At 45.9% G+C, this 20,727-nt stretch overlaps 1 protein-coding gene across 1 annotated transcript in view; it reads right to left on the reverse strand.

Moving 5' to 3' along the window:
- MEGF6 (multiple EGF like domains 6) overlaps positions 1-20,727 on the reverse strand; it is a 157,445-nt gene that overhangs the window by 105,269 nt on the left and 31,449 nt on the right. The window contains exon 3 of the mRNA XM_044277594.1: positions 17,261-17,383. Coding sequence (XP_044133529.1) covers positions 17,261-17,383 — 123 coding nt within the window. The remainder of the gene's footprint in view (positions 1-17,260; positions 17,384-20,727) is intronic.

A 20,727-nucleotide genomic window follows, 5' to 3' on the forward strand; every position in this document is an offset into this window, starting at 1 on the left:
GAAACTGAGCCAAACGGATCCGTCCTGGCACACAATGTAAGTCAATGGGGACGGATCCGTTTTCACTGACACAAAATGGCACAATAGAAAATGGATCCGTCCTCCATTGACTTTCAATGGTGTTCAAGACAGATCCGTCTTGGCGATGTTAAAGATAATACAAACGGATCCGTTCTAAACGGACGAAGACGGTTGTATTATCTAAACTGATCCGTCCATGACAGATCCACACAAAACGCGATGTGAAAGTAGCCTTACTGACGTAAACAAAGGGGGTTTTAGCTAAACAGCTTGCTTTAATAAATCATTACATGTACTTAAAATGGTGCTTTAAAAACTATAACCTGTCCTGCAAAAAATAAGACCTCATACAAGTACATTGATGAAAAAATAAAAAAGTTATAGCTCTTGGAATGCAATTTTTTTTAAATGTGTGTGGTCACTAAGGGGTTAAAGGGGTTATCCAACCCCTGTAAAGCCCCCTCTAATGTTTGGGCCCCTCACACAGGTTGTACTTACCTTGCTCCCTGGCACCCGCGTTGCTTCTGATGCCCGCCTGGCCGCTGCTGCATCTCCCCGTTGTGCGGATCAAAACATCTGGGGGGGGGGGTCTGGGGTAGCCAATAGCAAGCAGCAGCGGGGACGAGCCTTCCTAGCACCACCCGCAATGATGTCACATTCATCATTCACATGACCATTGCAGCCACTCATGCCCAAGTGACCTCTTGGACAACCCATAAGGCTCCTTTCATATCACCGCTTCTCCTTTCCGTTCTCCGGCTCCGTTGAGGAGTAGGAGAACGGAAAGGATGGATTCTGCAGATACAAGTCGTCTCCGCTCAAAAATCATATTCTGAGCGGACACCGAACGGACCCCATTATAGTCTACGGGGTCTTTAGGGTCCGTTACGCTCAGTTAGGTCTCAGTTATCTGCAGAATCCGTCCTTTCCGTTCTCCTGCTCCTCAATGGAGCCGGAGATCGGAAAGGAGAAACGGTGATGTGAAAGGAGCCTTAGTCAACGCAAGTTTTCATCCAATGTTCCCATTCACTAACAGAGATTACCATTCAGGGTCCTAGATACGTTGAGTGACAACCCCTGCCCTCAACCCCTGTCTAATCTTATAGCAATGTTTCTCAGTAGTTTCTCCAGCTCTATTACAAAATGCTTAGAATTAGGCAACAGTCCGCACACTGTCCACAACCATTATCTTCTGTGCGACAGAATGCAGTCCTCTTAAAGTGCTAAGTGGCAAACTGACTGTTACTATGAATTATTATTAAACAACCGCATTCCCATCTAGAACAGCTAATAGGAACCAGAAGCCGATTCTGAGCAAATCCTCCTGTGAACTAAATCTACTGGTGCTGGCCTAGTGCCACCTCCGGCCCCTTTACCCAATAATACCTCTTCTGTCCTAGGCCTGACAAGATGTTATTGTCAGCAATTTCTAGGAGTAAGCTGGAATCACTCGGAATAGTTTTTTTTTTGCCGTAGTAAACACTGACTGAGATCCCCACGAGTTTCTTGTATTCTCTCTAAACAGTCAGGACATTCAGTGGGTCAATGTTCTGTCAGGGTCAAAATACAAGACCATCACTCTTGGAAAGGGACTACATTGAAAGGTTTCCATAGCAAGTGAACATGGGGTGCCCCTTCTTGTGCTATTGATGTGAGAAATTAATGGACAGTTTAACAGCCCTGGACACAGATACCAAAGCCACAGTCCTTAAAAAGTCTCTGAACCCTCTTCAAACAATATCATCAAGGTGAACAAGGTGGCCATAAACAAATTTTGTTGGTGTCTGCAGACCACTGAATCTGTATGGAGCACCAGGCCATTAAATTATCAAAATTGGTGTAATGTGCCAAGAATTATATAAATAATGGTGGGGCTACATGCAAGGTTCTATCGTGTAATGAAGAGCCAAGGGGGTAGGAGGTCTATGATTTTGAATAACTATTGTGGTCAACTGTCATGGACACATTGGTGAGAGCACCTAATATCTGACTATTGGTGCAACTTTGGATCCCATGTTTCCAAAAATGTCATGCTGTCCGGGTCTTAGACATCAGCGGGACAGTGGAAAGTGATTTAAATAAAGGCAAGAACCAGCTCTTAAAGGTTTCACCACAAAACGCAGTGCAATCTGGAGGCAGCAGGTTATAGAGCTGAAGAATTGATATAAAGTGTTAAGGGAACAGATTCAGTAAAAATTATGAAATTACTCATTTAAACCTATGCTGTTTGTATGCTTAGGAGTCCTGTGGGTAGGGGCGGACTGGGAACTTAAAGTGGGGACAAAACAAGTAGCCAGGGCCAACAGAACTATGCAGAGCCTGCAATACTGTAGTGCAGCACAGAATACTGTCCCAGCAGAACCAAATGCCACAGTGCAGCACAAAATACTGCCCCAGCAGAAGCAAATACCACAGGGCTGCTCAAAATACTGCCGCCCTCACCACAGTATTCAACTGTATCATAGTTCAGTTCAGGAGAGCACCTGTAGCCGTTGACCATTATGTACTTGGCCTGCGGCCATCAAGAGGGCTTGAGCGGGTCCTTGGGCATCGGCCCACCAGGAAATTTCCCTGTAGGGTTTATGGCCAATCTGACCCTGTATGCGGGCAGTACTATTGAGTGATTGACAGCTAATTCTAAATGATTAGGCATACAGGGAAGGGTGACAATCAGTGAGTAGGACCTCCCACATGACTCCAGTGCGCAAAAACACCCACAAACTATATATCAATCTACACAGCTCCTCCTGCTCTATGACATACCGCCTGCAGATTTCACTGGATTTTCATGGTGACAGGTTCCCTTTAAGATGCTGATTTGGCCGACAGCTATCTCTCCGGAATCAAAAAGGTGGATTTGGCATTTTTGGGGGCCCCAAGTGATATCTGCCCAACCATATCCATGGTCATTGAAATGTAGTAAAATACCAGATGGCAGTGTCAGCTTAAAGGGATATTCTGGTTGTTAGAAGTTATCCCCTATCCACAGGATAGGGAATAGCTATCAGATCGGTGGGGGTCCTACCACTGGAACTTTCACCCATTATGAGAATGGGGGTCCTGTACCCCCTGCAGCCCCCTGAAATGAACGTTGCGGCTGGTCGCACATGCTCGTGGCTGCTTCATCCATTTCTATGGGAGTTCTGGAGATAGCCGAGTACAGTGCTTCTCTATCTCTGGAATTCCCTTAGAGATGAATGGAGCAGCTGCACAATCCTGTGGATAGGGGATGACTTCTAACAACCAGAATACCCCTTTAAATCCTAACTTAAGTGTAAATCATTTACTTCGGAAGGACCAATGTCAGACGGTTCTTCTACCACCAATTCTCTGGTGTACGGAAACAATGTCATTCCTTTCGCTAATGTGATCTGTGACTTTGTGCAGATCATATGTCTACTGAGAATGCAACCAACTCCATACAAGCTGCAGCTGTTCTCCTTATTAAATCATTTCTTTGGGATGGGATTCACGTTGGGCTGTTGCTAGTTCCAGGGGGAATAGACAGACATGCGTGTATGATCTGGTCGTAGATGGAGTTGCCAGAAGTGTAAGGAGCACACGATCTATATCTGCCAAAATGTACTTAATGGACAACTCTGACAGGAAAACATCATATCTCCTGCTGGATCCCAAGAGCAGACGTCTTCTGAACTCTCCTTCCAGGCAGCAACATATATGCTGCCAATACTGTCACTGAATGGGGGGGGGGGGGGTTACAAAAACTACAAGGAAATTCAGTTTTCCATGGAATTTGCTTAGGAGTTCCCTAGAAAACAGTGTCAGCAAACTGATTACAGCCCGCTGATACGCAGATTACAGACTAAGTGCCACACTAAGATTCTTTAAGGCTGAAGTTGGAGGAGTTGCTCAGGACAGAATCTTTTTTTTCCAGGGTTTGTCCCTTCGATTATGTTAGACATTTCTAGCACATCACCTTTTGTCTAGATGCCTCATGCATCAGAGATAGGCCTACATATAAGAGAGAGCAGAAAAAGGAGGCGTTTCGCTCCAACATTGGACCATTCTGGTCAGACAAGAGGGAACAGGGTCCACAAACTAAGAAGAATATTAGGTAAACCATCCTAGATCACCAGAGATATCAAGGGCCACATTTATTAAGACCAGCCAGTTTATTAAGACTTGCTGGAGCAAGCGCCAAAGTTATGTGGAAGCGCAGGCCTCTACATAACTTTGTTGCTTCCCCCAATAACACACGTAACAATCTAAAATCTCCACCAAGCCGGGTCCATAAGGCGGCCCACCCTCTTCCACGCCGCCCTTTTTAGACCTGTCGGAAAAGTGGCTTGAGCAGGGAAAAGTTGCAGATTTTGTTGCAAAATGGCTTGCGACAAAAGTGGTGTATATCAGTACATCAATGGACCCTTAAATGTTATCCCACAGCCACCCTAGACCATCGTGGAGAATGGATATCAATCAACCTAATCCACCAGGGGCCTTCACTAATCCCCATTCAGCCTTAGCTAATAGGATCTCTTCTGCCACCAGCACAGGCAGAGGAACATGGCAGTCATGACAGTGCTAAGGACTGTGGTTTTATTTATTGGAGTCTTTGTATTATAAAATTCCTGCTTATGATAAGGAGACTAAATGAAAACTGAAAAACCCTTCAGTAGACGCCTAAACAGAGACACATATCATAACTATTGTCTGGATATCTCATTGGGTTGCAAAATTCCCTCCCTAAAAAATGTTCGCACCACTTGTGACTTCAGAGCTCCTCAGTCTTATAAAGGAGGTGGGAGACGGCATTGGAACAGAACAGCACTTATTTCGCGAGACCCAATTAATGACATATCTTGTCCGGGAAGCGATTGTAATATTTACAGAGGAGAAAAATAACTCTTCACTCCTGATTTATCTGGTCACTAGTGAGAGTAGCTTGTAAGCGGCGAATATTTATCAGTGTATTACCCAGGGAACATAATGAAGGAAGGACCCCAGCCTGACTGTCCCCATAAGTCTTACCAACATTTGAATATCAAACGCCAGTTTATTTAAAGGGGGTTTCCGGGAATTTTATATTGTCAAATTACTTTAGGATAGGTCATCCATGTCCGATCGATTAGGCTGCGTTCTCATCTGGGGCAAGAGGATACGGCTGCCTGATCTGGCACAAATGCCGGCTTTCGGCAGGACCAAAAACTGTTACATGCAACGGTTTTTGTCCAGCTGAAATCCGCTATTTATGCTGGAATGCGGCAAGATCACCGCTGGATCCCATTATAGTCAACAGGGATCTGGCTGTGATCTGTAGAATTCGACAATGCCAGATCCGGTGAACGCCAGCAGGCTGTTCTCTGCCGGAACAGCCGGCCGTGTCTGACACTGAGAAACCCCAACGTTCAGCTGCTATCAGTAGCCACAGCCATCAGCACTAACACAGTGTAGGGAGGCGTAAGCAGACAGATTTGCCCACTGTGTAATGGCTGTGCCATACTACTGCAGCTCAGCTCCCATTCAATGTACCAGGTGTCAGCCCCCCACTGATACGTTATTGATGACCCACCACCACTTTACTTGTGAAATATAGGTCATTAATATTAGATCAGTCAGTGGATGGCTGACTCCCAGCACTAGAGATGAGCAAAGTTATCAAAAATTCAAAACGGCTGCTTCTCTACTTCGCCACAAAGCAAATTTGAACGGCAATCGCGCCCCCACCTGCCCCTCCGTCATTGAAACCCTCAGATACCAGATTAATATTGAGGGCTTTCATGGGTTAATCCAGTAAAAAAAACTATCCATTTGATGGCGTAGAGGCTGCCGCAGCCGTCTTAATTGAAGACACAGTGTGAAATCTCACGTGTTTACAAGATGATGTCATCACACTGGCCGACGTGGTGACGTCAATGCATCCCCTCCCACCAGCACATACATTTCAACTGGGTCGGGCTGCCTCAGCGTCTCGTTGCCGGGCAGCGGTGGTCATGTGCCCGCTCCGGCAATCACGTGACCACAGATCCAAGTCACGTGAGCGCCCCCACAGCACGATTGCCTTGGTAAGCACCGGGCATTGTGGAGAGGCTTCTCCTATTGCGAATTAATAAAGTTTTTACACACCACTCACCACATCGTTTTTAACCCTCCCTATGCCTTCACATTACTTTTTAATAAAAATGTATAAAAACTCAGCATATTCATTTTAGATCAATGGCACCACCCATTCCCACCCCTTGACCCCCAATGTTTTGGCAGTTTCTTGAGGTATTTATATGTGTTTATGTAGTGTACGGGAGAGTAATACCCCGTCACTACTGAAGGGTCACTTGGGTACTGTCGTTCCCCCTGTATTTTTGGGGAGGTTGGTATAGAATATCTTATAATGTCATGCTATGTATTTTCCTGTTACTGTGAAACGTGCATTTGCAGGCCGGCTAGGGTGTAGTTCCAGCTCTGAGTCACTAGAGGGAGCTAGGGAACCCTAGGTTATATAAGGCCCAGTCAGGAAGTAATAGCAGGAGACAGACTGTGGGAACAGAGGTCAGAAATGATCCTGTGTCTGAGAGAAGGCCAGGCTATGGGCCTGTGAGAGCAGTGCAGGCCTGAAGCCTGCCGGCTAGGAGAGGGTAGTAAAGGCCCTGTAACCGGGTTCCGGATCCAAGGAAAAGGTTCCCCTCCTGAGTCACCATCCGTTCAGCTGAAGCAGCATAAGTGAGCCACAAGCCAAGACACAGATTACCACAGAGGCCGATCAGATAAAGCGAGAGGTACTCAAGATAACAGAGGAGGTACTAGATAAGGACAGCTTCAAGGGTACGCCAGATAAAGGGCATTAGACCTTGGAGAAAATTCACATATAGCGGGACCAGTCAGGAATAGTGTGCAAGCCGCCTGTACTGCATCTCCTGTAATCAACACTCTGTATAATTCATCGCTAAGACCGGCCTTCCTGTGATGTCAAGAACCATCTGTATTCTTCTAAAACCAACCGTCTTTTATGGAACTGTGCACTACCAGTGTCCGTGTATTATCCTGACTGATATTCAGTAAAAGTTCCAGTTTTTGTTGGCTATCCTGTGCTTGCTTCATTCTTCCACCATACTTTACACGGCGTGTCACCGTTTAATTGACACTGGCGTCACGAACTATTAAATACCTGCCTGTTCCAGTATTTGCCCCAATTGAAGACGACAGTGGATCCCAGGTTAGTGGTCAATCTGCACTACAAAGCCCAGCATACACTACTGACCCCCTGGGACACTGCATCGCTCTTTTTGGCGTCACGAACAGGATACGCATGCTTCTGAAGTGCAGAGAAGTGTGGACTGTGTGCTTTGAATATTCCACCACCGTATTACAAAGACTGTAACCTTTATTTCTAAAATCTGTGGATTGAAATTGTGCCTGGGAGGAATCAGAGACGCTGTGCTGTGTTGCGCTACCCCCAGAGAGAAAATCGCATTTGTGGACTGTGTTTTACTGGACTTTTCATCATCCTGCTTGCTGTCAGTGAATTGCAGCATCAGGAAACCTAAAATGGCCGCCGTCGCCATGAGGCTTTTTACTGCGCCATCAGGATGTGCAGAGGCGCGAAAATTTGGCGCCGAAACCTTCCCAGAAGAAGGAGGAGACGATTGCCCTGGAGCGCCACCCACCTTGAGGAGTGACGACGCGGCTGACTACTTTGAAGAGTTACGCCTGGGAGGCGGGGCTCAGATGGAGATAGACTGGCCCCGTGTGTGGGAGGGGTCAGAGTCGATGCAGCAACCAGGAAGAGAAGAGATGGCGTGCGCTGCAGAGAGAGAGGCTGAGACCACGTGCGAGTGGGGCGCCACTCCACCGGACTTTCCGGAGTTGGGGCCGTGGGATCCTCTAGCCTGGACGGCCACCCCCTGGGCCCAGGCCATGGATCTAAGCATCACCCGACCTGAGTCCCCACCGATCCGTCGCCGGCACGCAGAATGGACGGCTATTATGGAGGAGTTGAGAGCCGCGGTGGCGAAAAAGAACACCAGCCGGAAGAAGCGGTTCGAGGAGATGGCTAAGTCCATACAGGGAGACTCCTTTCCGGGTAAGCCCCAGCTAGAAAGGCGCCGCGGGATCGTGGTGTCCTTTGATAAGAGAAAGGCTATGGGTTTATCCAGGAGTTGGGGACTGGCCGGGACTTCTATGTCAACCGGCGATCGGTAAAACGGCACTACCTCCCAGAGCATCTCCACAATCTAACTATGGGGGAGATCATAGAATACACCCCTGCCGAAAGTCTAAGGGGCCCCTACGCCACCGCAGTGACTCGCCCGAAGGCGCCGGCTGAGAACTGGGACTCTGGAAAAGAGAGGTCAGAACCAGTTGAGGCAGAGAGAGCGCACGTGGAAAAGGCCCGGACCACCCATCTACAGAACCAGACCTACCTCAGCCCCGACGTTTTCTGGGAGCCCATCGTGCTGCAGGGGCTGGAGGAGCGGTATCCCCCTCCGGATGCAGTGAGACGAGAGGAGGAGAAGGAGCGACAGGACAGCTGCCGGAGAGCAGAGGAATGGGCTGAGGCCCGGCGCCAAACCGCAGGTGCCCTTGTTACCCCAGCGGCCGGACCCCCTGGACCTCCGGTAGATCCAACCACCTGCACTAAAGCGGAACTAGAGGCCCTGCGCAAGCGGGTGTACTGGGTGGCGGACCTTGGCTGCGCTGGAGGAGTGCAGTGGTTTCCATTCCCGAGGACGGAGGCTGAAATGGAGGCCGTGAAGGACAAGCCTCCCCCTCTGAAGATTGTAAGAGGTGACGGTTTCCAAATGTGGCCGGCCTTGCCAGAACAACTGCTGCAGGTTCCCTACGTCGACTCGTCATCCGAGGAAGAACATGACACTCGCCTGTGAGTACTCTTTCCCTCATGTCCATCTCCTTAATGGCCGTTTAGTCCCTCCGGTTGGCAGAGCTGGTCAAGCTTGCTGCCAGTTACACACGGCCGGTGGCATCCTAGTTGAATAATGTGCCACGGTATACCACTGCTTCCAGCTGCCCTTGTTATGTTTGGGACATCCGGTTTGCTGCTATCATCCCAGTTGTGCCTTATTTTGCACTGTTTTTCCCTTTTTACCCCCATTTCAGGTTGAAAAGACATTCTTATGTCAGCACTATTTTAAAGGGTAAGCAGGACTTGCCAGGATAACATGGCCCTGGTATTGTCAGAGTCCTGTATTGTCATTTTATATATGTGCTGCTGACAGTATTTAATAACCGGTTTTCTTATTCAAGTATATGTGCCCAGAGATGGACTTCCTATGTGCAAGCCTCTGAGAGGTTAATTTATCATGGACTTATTTATTGTCATGGACTATCCTGGTTCTTTCAACATCCGCTGTGCCAGGTCAGCGCCCCCGTTCCACTCACTATCCTGTGAAAAAGAGAACGACGCCCCTTGTCACCGCACTTCGCCATTTCCAATTGGGTCTGATAAGAGTGTAAATGACATATCTGTATGCATGCATGTGTCTTCCTCTATTTCAGGTCATGATTCCAGTTGGGCGGGCCCTGATGGAGTACGAGGTCGTACTCAGCTTAAAGCAGCGGGGTATGTAGTGTACGGGAGAGTAATACCCCGTCACTACTGAAGGGTCACTTGGGTACTGTCGTTCCCCCTGTATTTTTGGGGAGGTTGGTATAGAATATCTTATAATGTCATGCTATGTATTTTCCTGTTACTGTGAAACGTGCATTTGCAGGCCGGCTAGGGTGTAGTTCCAGCTCTGAGTCACTAGAGGGAGCTAGGGAACCCTAGGTTATATAAGGCCCAGTCAGGAAGTAATAGCAGGAGACAGACTGTGGGAACAGAGGTCAGAAATGATCCTGTGTCTGAGAGAAGGCCAGGCTATGGGCCTGTGAGAGCAGTGCAGGCCTGAAGCCTGCCGGCTAGGAGAGGGTAGTAAAGGCCCTGTAACCGGGTTCCGGATCCAAGGAAAAGGTTCCCCTCCTGAGTCACCATCCGTTCAGCTGAAGCAGCATAAGTGAGCCACAAGCCAAGACACAGATTACCACACAGGCCGATCAGATAAAGCGAGAGGTACTCAAGATAACAGAGGAGGTACTAGATAAGGACAGCTTCAAGGGTACGCCAGATAAAGGGCATTAGACCTTGGAGGAAAGTCACATGTAGCAGGACCAGTCAGGAATAGTGTGCAAGCCGCCTGTACTGCATCTCCTGTAATCAACACTCTGTATAATTCATCGCTAAGACCGGCCTTCCTGTGATGTCAAGAACCATCTGTATTCTTCTAAAACCAACCGTCTTTTATGGAACTGTGCACTACCAGTGTCCGTGTATTATCCTGACTGATATTCAGTAAAAGTTCCAGTTTTTGTTGGCTATCCTGTGCTTGCTTCATTTTTCCACCATACTTTACACGGCGTGTCACCGTTTAATTGACACTGGCGTCACGAACTATTAAATACCTGCCTGTTCCAGTATTTGCCCCAATTGAAGACGACAGTGGATCCCAGGTTAGTGGTCAATCTGCACTACAAAGCCCAGCATACACTACTGACCCCCTGGGACACTGCATCGCACATTCTCAATACTGTATGCAAGCATTCTGTACCTGACAAAGGGGAAAACTGCCCCCAAAACGCGTTGTACCACTTGCTGATTAAAAACCTCTGATTTTGATTCAAACTACTGAAAGGTTTCTTGCGCCACGAACATCTTCTCTACTGATCCACTTATCTTCTGAGGGACCCCAGGCATCCCTGACCAGAAGCACCTGTATCCTTTGCTGTAAACCATCCATCTAAGAGGGGATCTAAACAACCCCAGATGAGACTACACTAGAGTTGTGCCTGCGTTTAGCACAACTACACAAAGTGAGCCACCTTTTTGAAGTCATTTTCTTATCATATACGTAACCCTATGGTGCGCCTTCTTTGTGTTTCCTAGCTGAACACTGCCTGCACAACAATTTGTGTTTTATACCAGGCGCGTTGCTAGGTTAAAATATTCAGGGCCTGGGCCTCTGATGTTTTGTCCCAGGCCCCGAATGTCCTGCCTGCTCGATACAACTGTATTGCCATCCTCAGGATGGTAATACAATTGAATCTAATGCCCTGCAAGAGCTGAAGGACCTGTAATGACATCACAGTCCATGTGATCAGTGCTGAAGGCAGTAGCTGAAAAGGACCTGCGATGATGTTACCATCATGTGACCAATGCAGGAGAGGAGGGCTCAGCAGTGAAGAAGAGAAGCCTTGGGAAGAAGCTGTGAGGTCTGCTACATGAGGAGAGGTAAATGAAGGGATAGATTATTCAGTGTGAGAGGCAGAGCAATGTTGGGAGTCGTAGTTATTTAACTGGGACTGTATGTTACGGCTGAAGGGAGGGAAGTTATTTACATGCGATAGTGGGGTGGAGTGATGTTATTTACATGGGAATGCATGTTGGAGGTGGCTGGGGCAGGGTGATATTATTTACATGGGACTAAATGTTGAGGGGGTGTTATTTACATGGGACTGTAGAAGGCGTCTGGGGAGGGAGTGATGTTATTAAAGTGGGGCTGTATATAGAAGGGGGCAGGAGAGATGGTGTGATGTTATTTATATGTGACTGTATTTTGGAGGGGGCTGTAGATAGAGAGGGATGTTATTTACGTGGCATATTGGATATTGGAGGGGGCTTGACAGATGGTATAATGGTTTTTACATTGGACTCTATGGCGGAGGGAGGGAAATAATGTTATTTACATGGGACTGTATGGTGGAGGGGCTGAGGAATGATAATATCTGAGTACACGAAACGGAGGAATATAACTACAGGGGGGAATGCAAGGGGCAATATAAATACTGGGGGAAATTCAGGGTGAGCATTATAACAGTAGGGGGCATTATAAATACTGGGGGTACTGTAGGGACATTTTAAATCCAGGGGACATTAGGCGTTCCTATTACTACTGGGGGCTCTCTAGGAGGGACTTATAGATAAGCATTATTTCTAATAAGAGCACTATGGGGGCCTTATTACTACTCAGGGGTCTGTAGATAGCTTTATTACCACTGGGGGAACAATGGGGGGGGGTCTTATTTCTACTTGGGGCTCTGTCGGGGCATTATTAATACTGCAGGGCTTTTCTACTAATGGAGGCACTCTTGGGGAGCACTATCACGGTTGGGGGCACTGTAGGGGGCAGTATTACTAATGAGGGCATTTTAGAAGGGAATTACTATTGGTGGGGCTATAAGAAGCAGTATTACTATGAGGAGGAGTATTTGTATGGCAATCGTTTTTTTTTCCAGGATAGTATTTGGGGGTACAGAAAAGTGAGGAAGCAAAGATGTCTGTGTGTCACACTCTGCAGAGACGAGGCGACTGAGAGAAGTTGTCCGGACTGAATGAAGAAGAAGATCTACATCAGAGGAGAAGTCACTTGGGAGGCACTGGATGTAAGGGGTACGTGCTGCTGTATAGCTGTATAACAAGTACAGTAAAATGTCTTCACTGTTAGTGTTTTTGGTGGCGGGGGGTGGGGTGTGGAGTTGGTTGGTCGACTTAGAGAATTGGGCCATTTGCATTGGGGCTTGGGCCCTGGATCTTTTGAGACCCTAGCAACGCCCCTGTTTCATACTGCAATAATCAAAATCCTGCAGTATTTTTTTTATTTTTTTTTAATGAAGCTTTTACCGTTTTTTATAGGCATATTCCTGGGAAATCCTAGCAATACACCATACATTTTACTGGCTATGCCGTGCAAAGGGACCTTTTCTTCCTAAAAACCAGCTGCAATTTTGCTACTTTTTAAAATTGTGCAGTTCAACGCATTATATAACTGCACTAGTATACTGGTTCAATTCAAAGCATTGTACTGTTGCGTTAATATGCCAGTTAAATTCAACGCATTATACTGTTGCCTTAAAGTGAACCTGTTATCAGAACCAGCATATCAAACTATTTACATGTTTGTACTGGTCAAGCTGCCAAGTTTCAGAAACTGATTTTGATTAAATACTCAGTAATGGTGTTCTTTGAGAAAAATCATGTTTTAAAAAGTACCTGACACCATAAAAAGGGCTCCACTGGTGTCACTGGGGTGTGTGGCTGCCTGAGGTGAGTCACTTAATCACACTAGCTCTCCAGCCCACCCCTTGCATCCTGTACATCAGCGCCTGGCCGTTCTAAACCTTGCACAGGTGCAGGAGCACTCTTTAGGCTGCTGGGATACTAACATGAGTAGTGAGTGGAAGTGTATACACCTTGGCTTCAAGTACACACTTTGCATGGGCATATTTGTGACCAGCAAGCTGATCCCCACCTGTAGGTGCAGTTGCTGGTGTATCACTTAGTTGTGGTAATTGTGGTGAAGTTCTGCGCCTTCTCCAAAATTTTATTCAGCAGATATTATTTGGCCAACTATCCATAAAAATGGTCTTGTCAAACTGGAAATGTGGCACACTTACTCAACATTTACTACAAAAAACTGACATAAATAAATTGAGAAATGTTTGACATACAGTTCTGCTAATCTGCTTCTCTTTACACAGTTTGTTATAACTTTATGCCTGCAGCCACCACTAGAGGGAGCACAGTGCATAGGAATTTATACAGCCGCCACTGAACTGAATGTCAGCTGTAAAACTCTGTGGTTTTATGTTGGAACAGCAGAAGGAGTGCCAGGCCCACTCTCACCATGGGCCAAATAGCAGTGGCAAGGTCCACCTCCATGATGAGTACACCATTGCCTGGGAACACTGGAACAGTGGGAGGATGGTTGCCGAGGCAAGTATAATGAGCGGAATGTAGAGGTATCCCCAAAGTAAGGCACTTGAGGGCCCATTGACTAGTGCTAGTGTAAAAAACTGTATATACTATACTTACAGAATAACTGCGCCTTCATGTTAGAACCAGTATGCCTACTGTGCCTTTAAGAGACTGTACCCACTGCAATTTACATCCCCCATTAAAGTATATATATTATAGTTGAAGCAGATGATGGTATGTTACCCAGCAAGCCTGAAATGTGTATTCATATCTGGTAAACTAGATCCATATGCAAGGAAGGTTATTTACAGCTTAGTAAGGATCAGGCCATGCAGAGTGCTGAAGTTTATGATGGCGCAGAACACCAGCGATGTTTAAGTGGGCGATAAAGATTGGAATTTCAGTGATCCACAGCTGTTTCTTAGATATATCTGTGCCTGGAAAAGCTGGGTGACAACCAACATGACCACCATGCAAGGACACAGTATATGTGAACAGTGTGCAGGCATGTGGTATGATGCACAGTGATCACACTTCATGTGACTACTTGATTTTTACATTGCATGGCTATTATTTTATTATATTATTATTATTTTATTTATATTAACTGATTAGGTTCATTATATTGGTGATAGAATCCTAGATTTCCTCAGGCTGTAGTTACCTGTTTGGCCTGCAGGTGTCACTGTTGAATCTGCGAGCTATAGAAACAATTAATGAGACTTCATTAAACATTTTTCTATAGTCAAAAACATCTCCAGGCATCCAATGCACAGGTGTGAATAGCCCCCTAATAACGCCCTTATCTGAAGATAAATTCCTGTAATCAGTGAAAATGGACAGATACAAATATGCAATTAGCGGAGATGTTTACCGCCAGCTTGCAGCATGGCTTCAGCAATTTAAACGCTAATTGACTATAATCCTGTGCCGCTATTAATGCCAGCATCTCTTGTCTGAGTCTCAAAAATAGTAGAGATTCTCCACCCCCAAATTAAGCTCCATTGAAAAAGAGAATTGCTTCTCTTAAAGGATCAAAAAAGTGCAAGCGAGTGCACAATGTATAAAAAAATTCTCGTCATCCCCGAATCCTGGAAGGAGTTCAGTAAGACAGATGCCACTGACAAGGAAAGACACACTAAAGGAATGACATCTGTCAGTGCGGTGTCTGCCAAGCCTGGCCTCAGCAGATTGCCGCACACTTGGAGGCTGAAGGGACTCATTTCATAATGACAGCAACAAAGCAACATTGAGAAAATTTTATGTGATGATTTCACGAGCGTGCTTGCCAGTGCAATTAGGAGAGTCGTGTTGCTATTTCTGCACGCCTGGCTGACTGATCACTCAGTGTGCTGTCTGGCAAACTGTTCTTGCGGCACAGTCGGCACTAGAGGGCGCTGGTGTCCCTTAAAGGGCAATTCCAGTCACAACAGACACAACAATCAATTTTACAGCAAACACCTGAAATATGCAAACATTTTAAAAAAAGGATACTAAGGATCCATTCACACATCCGTATTAGTGGGTCCGCATCCGTTACGCAATTTTGTGGAATGGATGCGGACCCATTTATTACAATGGGGCCGCAAAAGATGCAGACAGCACAGCGTGTGAGGTCTGCATCCGTAGTTCCCTTCCGTGGCCCCGCAAAAAAGACAGAGCATGTCCTATTCTTGTCCGCAGCCACAGACAAGAATAGGCATTTCTATCACAGGGCCAGCCATGTGCGGAGAAATGTGGAATGCACATGGCCGGTGTCCGTGTTTTGCAGCTCCGTATTTTTAGTATCTCAGGCCTCCTATATCTATTTTTCTTTATTGGAAGAAATTTCGAGTTACTGTTGACTCTGTTGTGGTGGTCAGTGCTTGCTATTTACATACAGCATTACATATTCCTGCACTTAAGTGTGCCATGTGCTTGCATTCATATCAATATGCCATGTTGTAAGCTTACAATGATATGCTACATATGTGCTGTGTGAGTCTTGTACTGCTATACACTAAGGAGGGTAAATTGTTCTGGACCTGGACATAGTCGTCAAATGGTGGGAACTGTCTCAGGTAGGTTGTGACGACATATCGGCACTCTGGCGTCAGGACTCATATACCTTGGGAAGGACATTGTAGATGGACAGCACTGGTGTAATGTACTGTACTGTAATTGTAGATTTAATGCACTGTGTTACACTGCATCATTTTATTCCATGATATAAATTTATGCATTGAAGATGTGTGTGTTGAAGACAACATCAAATTTGTGCTGACATCTTCTCAACAATTGTATTATTACTGTTGGATAATGTATACAGTAGATGCAAATGGGCCTTTTAAAGTTAACTTAATTTGCACACAGAGAGCGCATGTCAGAGATTATAAATAATAATGCAGGCAAGCCACATGGTCAGAGGCAGTAACAGAATTGTAAAGCTGCTGCTGGAAACAAGGCCAGCATTAATTAATGTGTAGCTAGCTAGATAGTGGAGGTGATTGGTATTAGTCAAAAGGATATAATGCCTCAGGGTAAAGATAAAGCCACCGAGCAGCTGAACATCACAGAGAAGGATTCAGGAAGAAGCCAAGGCCTATGTAAGAGACAGGCCTGTAACCAAGACCAGCCAGACTGCAGCCTGTAAGCAATACCATGTGTCACGAGCAAGAGCATACCATGACTGAGAAGTGTGTGTACAGTGGTTGTGATGATGGAGATAAAGCCACCTGGGAGCGCCTGTTAGAGACTGTACAAATTGTGCAGTACTGCGACACGTGGAGAGACATTGGGGCATACAGATACAGCCATCTTCATTGCTATACTATGCTGATCAGCACCACAATGCTGCATTGCAGTGAAGATCCATGATGTGTCACATGACTGACAGCCTGTCACAGCAGAGCTGCTATTGGTCCCGCCATTAAAAGGATGGTCAGGGAAACCTTGAAGTAGAAAGTGAGTAATATGTATTATTTATTTTATCACACTCCCTTTCTACTCCAAGATTGTTATACATCCTAGATAAGCCCTTTAAAATCTGGGTATCAGAATCAGAAACTGACAAGAACTCAAACTCCCCATGGTGCATAGGTCTTATAATTTGGTGGGCACCATCATCAGAATCTAACAGGAACCAACGCATGGTGCATAGATCTCATAATCTCTGTACCATGGTAATCTACAACTGTACTGCTCTGAGCACATATCTGGCTCTGAAAAAATGTAATATTTTGAGGGCTCCTCTTCGGTGAACTTTGGCTAGGGCCTTCACAGCATGGCGTTCTAGGTTGTCTAGTGGGTCACAGATTTCCATTAAAATACGAGAGGAGCCAAACATTTCATGAACAAATGAAATGGGGCCTCGACAATCACGCTTATGAGTGTACTTATGAACTAGCCATGATATACAGTAAACTGGGATGGCACTTGAGCATTCTGCAGGGTAAAACTTGTCCGGATTCCAACCAATATGGGAATATGAGCCCAGCTTGGTGCCAAAGGGATAAAATGAGATTATAAGCAAGAATGTAATAGTGGTTAGTGATTACTTACTAATGCATGACCTGCTATCTGCATGGAGACGGAAGCCCGATTTGCACTCGCAGTGATATGACCCCGGGGTGTTGACACACCGCTGCTGGCATCCTCCATTATGGACTTGGCATTCATCGACATCTAAAAAGAGAAGCAGAAATGTTTTGTGATAACTGCTACCACTGTCCCGAGATTAATACACAAACCCATTAACTACTGTATCTCTGTGCGTTATTGTTCGAAAATAAAAGAAATCCATAAAAGAGGTAAAAGTTATTGAGCCAAATAGAGGGAGGCCTGGGCCAAAATGCATAATTTGTTTTCTGGTAATGATCTTCCTAAATAAAAGACTCAATAGGGCTACAAAAATGAAAATAATTTTTAATATAGCATAAAACTCAAATCTCCTCTCCTGCAGATGGGGCTCACTATCGTCTCTTCCCCTAGTTTACCATTTTTTCAAAGGATAAACTAGCCTTAAAACCACCTCCAAAATCTTACTCACCTGGGTATCTGCAAGGGCAAAGATAGTTTTTGTGCTGTCAGTTTGTATGGACTGTCGTGCTGTAAACAGAGCTATGCCCTCTGATGGTCATGGCTAGATTCTGCACAGGGATAATTATTTATACAGAGGGCAGGGTGGGTTAGGAAGCCAATATATGCGGGGAATGGAAGAACCATACCTACCAGTATTTTAAAGCATAAGAGATTGATCTTAACACACATTAGTTTCATGATCCTGCGTCAGATACCGCTTCAGAAACATGAGGAAACACTTCTTAAGTTCAGTCATTATATATTACTAGACAATAAGCCTATTACAATAACGGGAGCTAGAACAGTAGTGCATAAACATTAGTAGGAACAGTCTAAATTAAATGACAAGGAAACTTGACCACATTGTATGGCTGAGACTGCTGGCACTGACTGGTGGCTGTAGCTGGTGGCACTGACTGATGGCTGAGACGGCTGGTAATGACTGGTGGTGCTGAGACTGCTGGCACTGACTGGTGGCTGTAGCTGGTGGCACTGACTAATGGCTGAGACGGCTGGCACTGACTGGTGGCTGTGGCTAAGACTACTGGCTGCAACTTGTGGCTAAGACTGCTGACACTGAGTGCTGGCTGCAGCTGAAAATGCTGGCACTGACTGGTGGCTGAGACTGGTGGCTGTGGCTGGGACTGCTGGCACTGTGACTGGTGGCACTGACTGGTGGCTGAGACTGCTGGCACTGTGACTGGTGGCTGTGGCTGGTGGCACTGACTAATGGCTGAGATAGCTGGCACTGAATGCTGGGACTGACTGGTGGTACTGAGACCACTGGCAGCAACTGGTGGCTAATACTGCTGGCAGCAGTTGCTGTGTGTGTCTGACAGTACTGGAATTTGTGCGACTCTGTGATGGCCATAATGGCGGCGCTCCAACTGGCCGGCGCGCAGGTGTGGGCGGTACAGGCAGCGTGTGGGGCGGCTGTGATAGGACGGCACGCTGGTGTGGGCGGTGCGGGCAGCGTGTGGTGCGCTGTGTGTTGATTGGCCGGCGCAGGTGTGGGCGGTACAGGAGGCGTGTGGGGTGGCTGTGATAGGACAGAGCACTGGTGTAGGCGGTGCGGGCAGCGTGTGGTGCACCATGTGTTGATTGGCCAGCACAGGTGTGGGCGGTACGGGCATGTGGGGCAGCTGTGATAGGACGGCGTGCTGGTGTGGGCGCCGTGTGTTGATTGGCCGGTGCGCCGCGCATGAGCTCTTCAATAATCGGCACACACGCACGGACACCAGCCCTGAGCACGCACACAGGGCTTTTATTAGTATAGAAGATAGATGGCTTGGTTGTTCATCAAATCTAGAAGAGAACCTCCAACTTTAAATCAACACGAGGAAAGGGCTTTAATGGCCTAGAGCAGTGATGGTGAACCTTTTAGAGACCGAGTGCCCAAACTGCAACCAAATACCCACTTATTTATCGCAAAGTGCCAACACGGCAATTTAACTTGAATACAATATAGTATATATTTCATGTACTTTATCATATAGCTATAATAGCTTAATAGCCTACATTCAGTGTGCTGCCTGTGCTGTTCATAGTGCGTCCTGTGCTGATGAATGGCAGGAAAAGTCTAAAGCATATTGGTACGTCATAGACTTTTTCCAGGGCGCAGGTACCCACAGAGAGGGCTTCGAGAGCCGCCTCTGGCACCCGTGCCATAGGTTCGCCATCACTGGCCTAGAGCATGCCCACAAAATCTCCCTAATAACTATGAATACTATAAACGGCAGATATGAAGTTGATCCTTATTTTACTTCTCATGGAGAAAAATCTATTCCATTTTGCCACCAAGCTAGTCAGTGAATTGGAAGTGCTGGAAGAAAGGTGCTATGGAGATAGATAATCCAATTAGCAGCATCCATGAGGAGTGTAGGTGGCTGCTCAGATACTGTTGCTCCACAGGTCAAATGTCTCCATTCCACAATGTTGGGTCAACCATCACCTCAAAATATTGACCACCAACAACCATCTAGTTATAGGCATTCCTGGGTGATTTTTTACAGTGATTGGACAAACCCCTGTTTATAACCAGGATGAAATATAAAAGTGAAACTCGAAAAATTAGAATATCCTGCAAAAGTTCATTTATTTCAGTAATGCAACTTAAAATTAGAATATTGTCAAAAGGTTCAATATGCTAGGCTCAAAGTGTCACACTCTAGTCAGCTAATTAATCCATACCCCCTGAGCAAAGGGGACCTGAGATTGTGACTTTGGGGTTTCAAAAGCTGTAAGCCATAATCATCCAAATGATAACAAATAAAGGCTTGAAATATCTCGCTTTGCATGTAATGAGTCTATCTCATATGTTAGTTTCACCTTTTAAGTTGCATTACTGAAATAAATGAACTTTGCACGATATTCAAATTTTTAAGTTTCACCTGTACAGCCGACCACCAGAAGAACCTCTCACCTCCTCTGTATAAAAGAGTACATTTGGAGGACCACCCATTTAATAGCCCCGAAATCTGTCAAGATTAGATAATAATGACCAACTAAAATTTGCTGAACTAATTTTCATTGGCTCAAGACTGATCTTTCAATGGCATATATATCTATGGCTGGACTTGACTCATCAAACAATCATGGACTCAACTGACAATTAAGCTTCATCATCTATAGAAAAGTAAGATCACATATTGCACAATTTTATGAAGACAGCATGTCTCTGGCGGACTTGGAGGTTACTTCCCGTCGTCCTGGTGACATAAGGAAATGTACAAGGTTTACATTCCTTTTGGAGAGTCTTCAAAATAACTCTTTAAGACCTCATCTTGCATCCATTTTCCATGCCTATTTTAGATAATATCTTCAATGCTCCTGGAATGTTCTCAGGAAGCAAAGTCTGGACAACAGCCAACGTGGTCTTCAAAAATGCTAAAAAGCAAGGGAAATAAGTGGAAGGCGCTATACTATGATAGACTGTTATCAGTGCAGCC

Source organism: Bufo gargarizans, chromosome 2 (assembly GCF_014858855.1).
Source record: "Bufo gargarizans isolate SCDJY-AF-19 chromosome 2, ASM1485885v1, whole genome shotgun sequence".
Taxonomy (NCBI): Eukaryota; Metazoa; Chordata; class Amphibia; order Anura; family Bufonidae; genus Bufo; species Bufo gargarizans.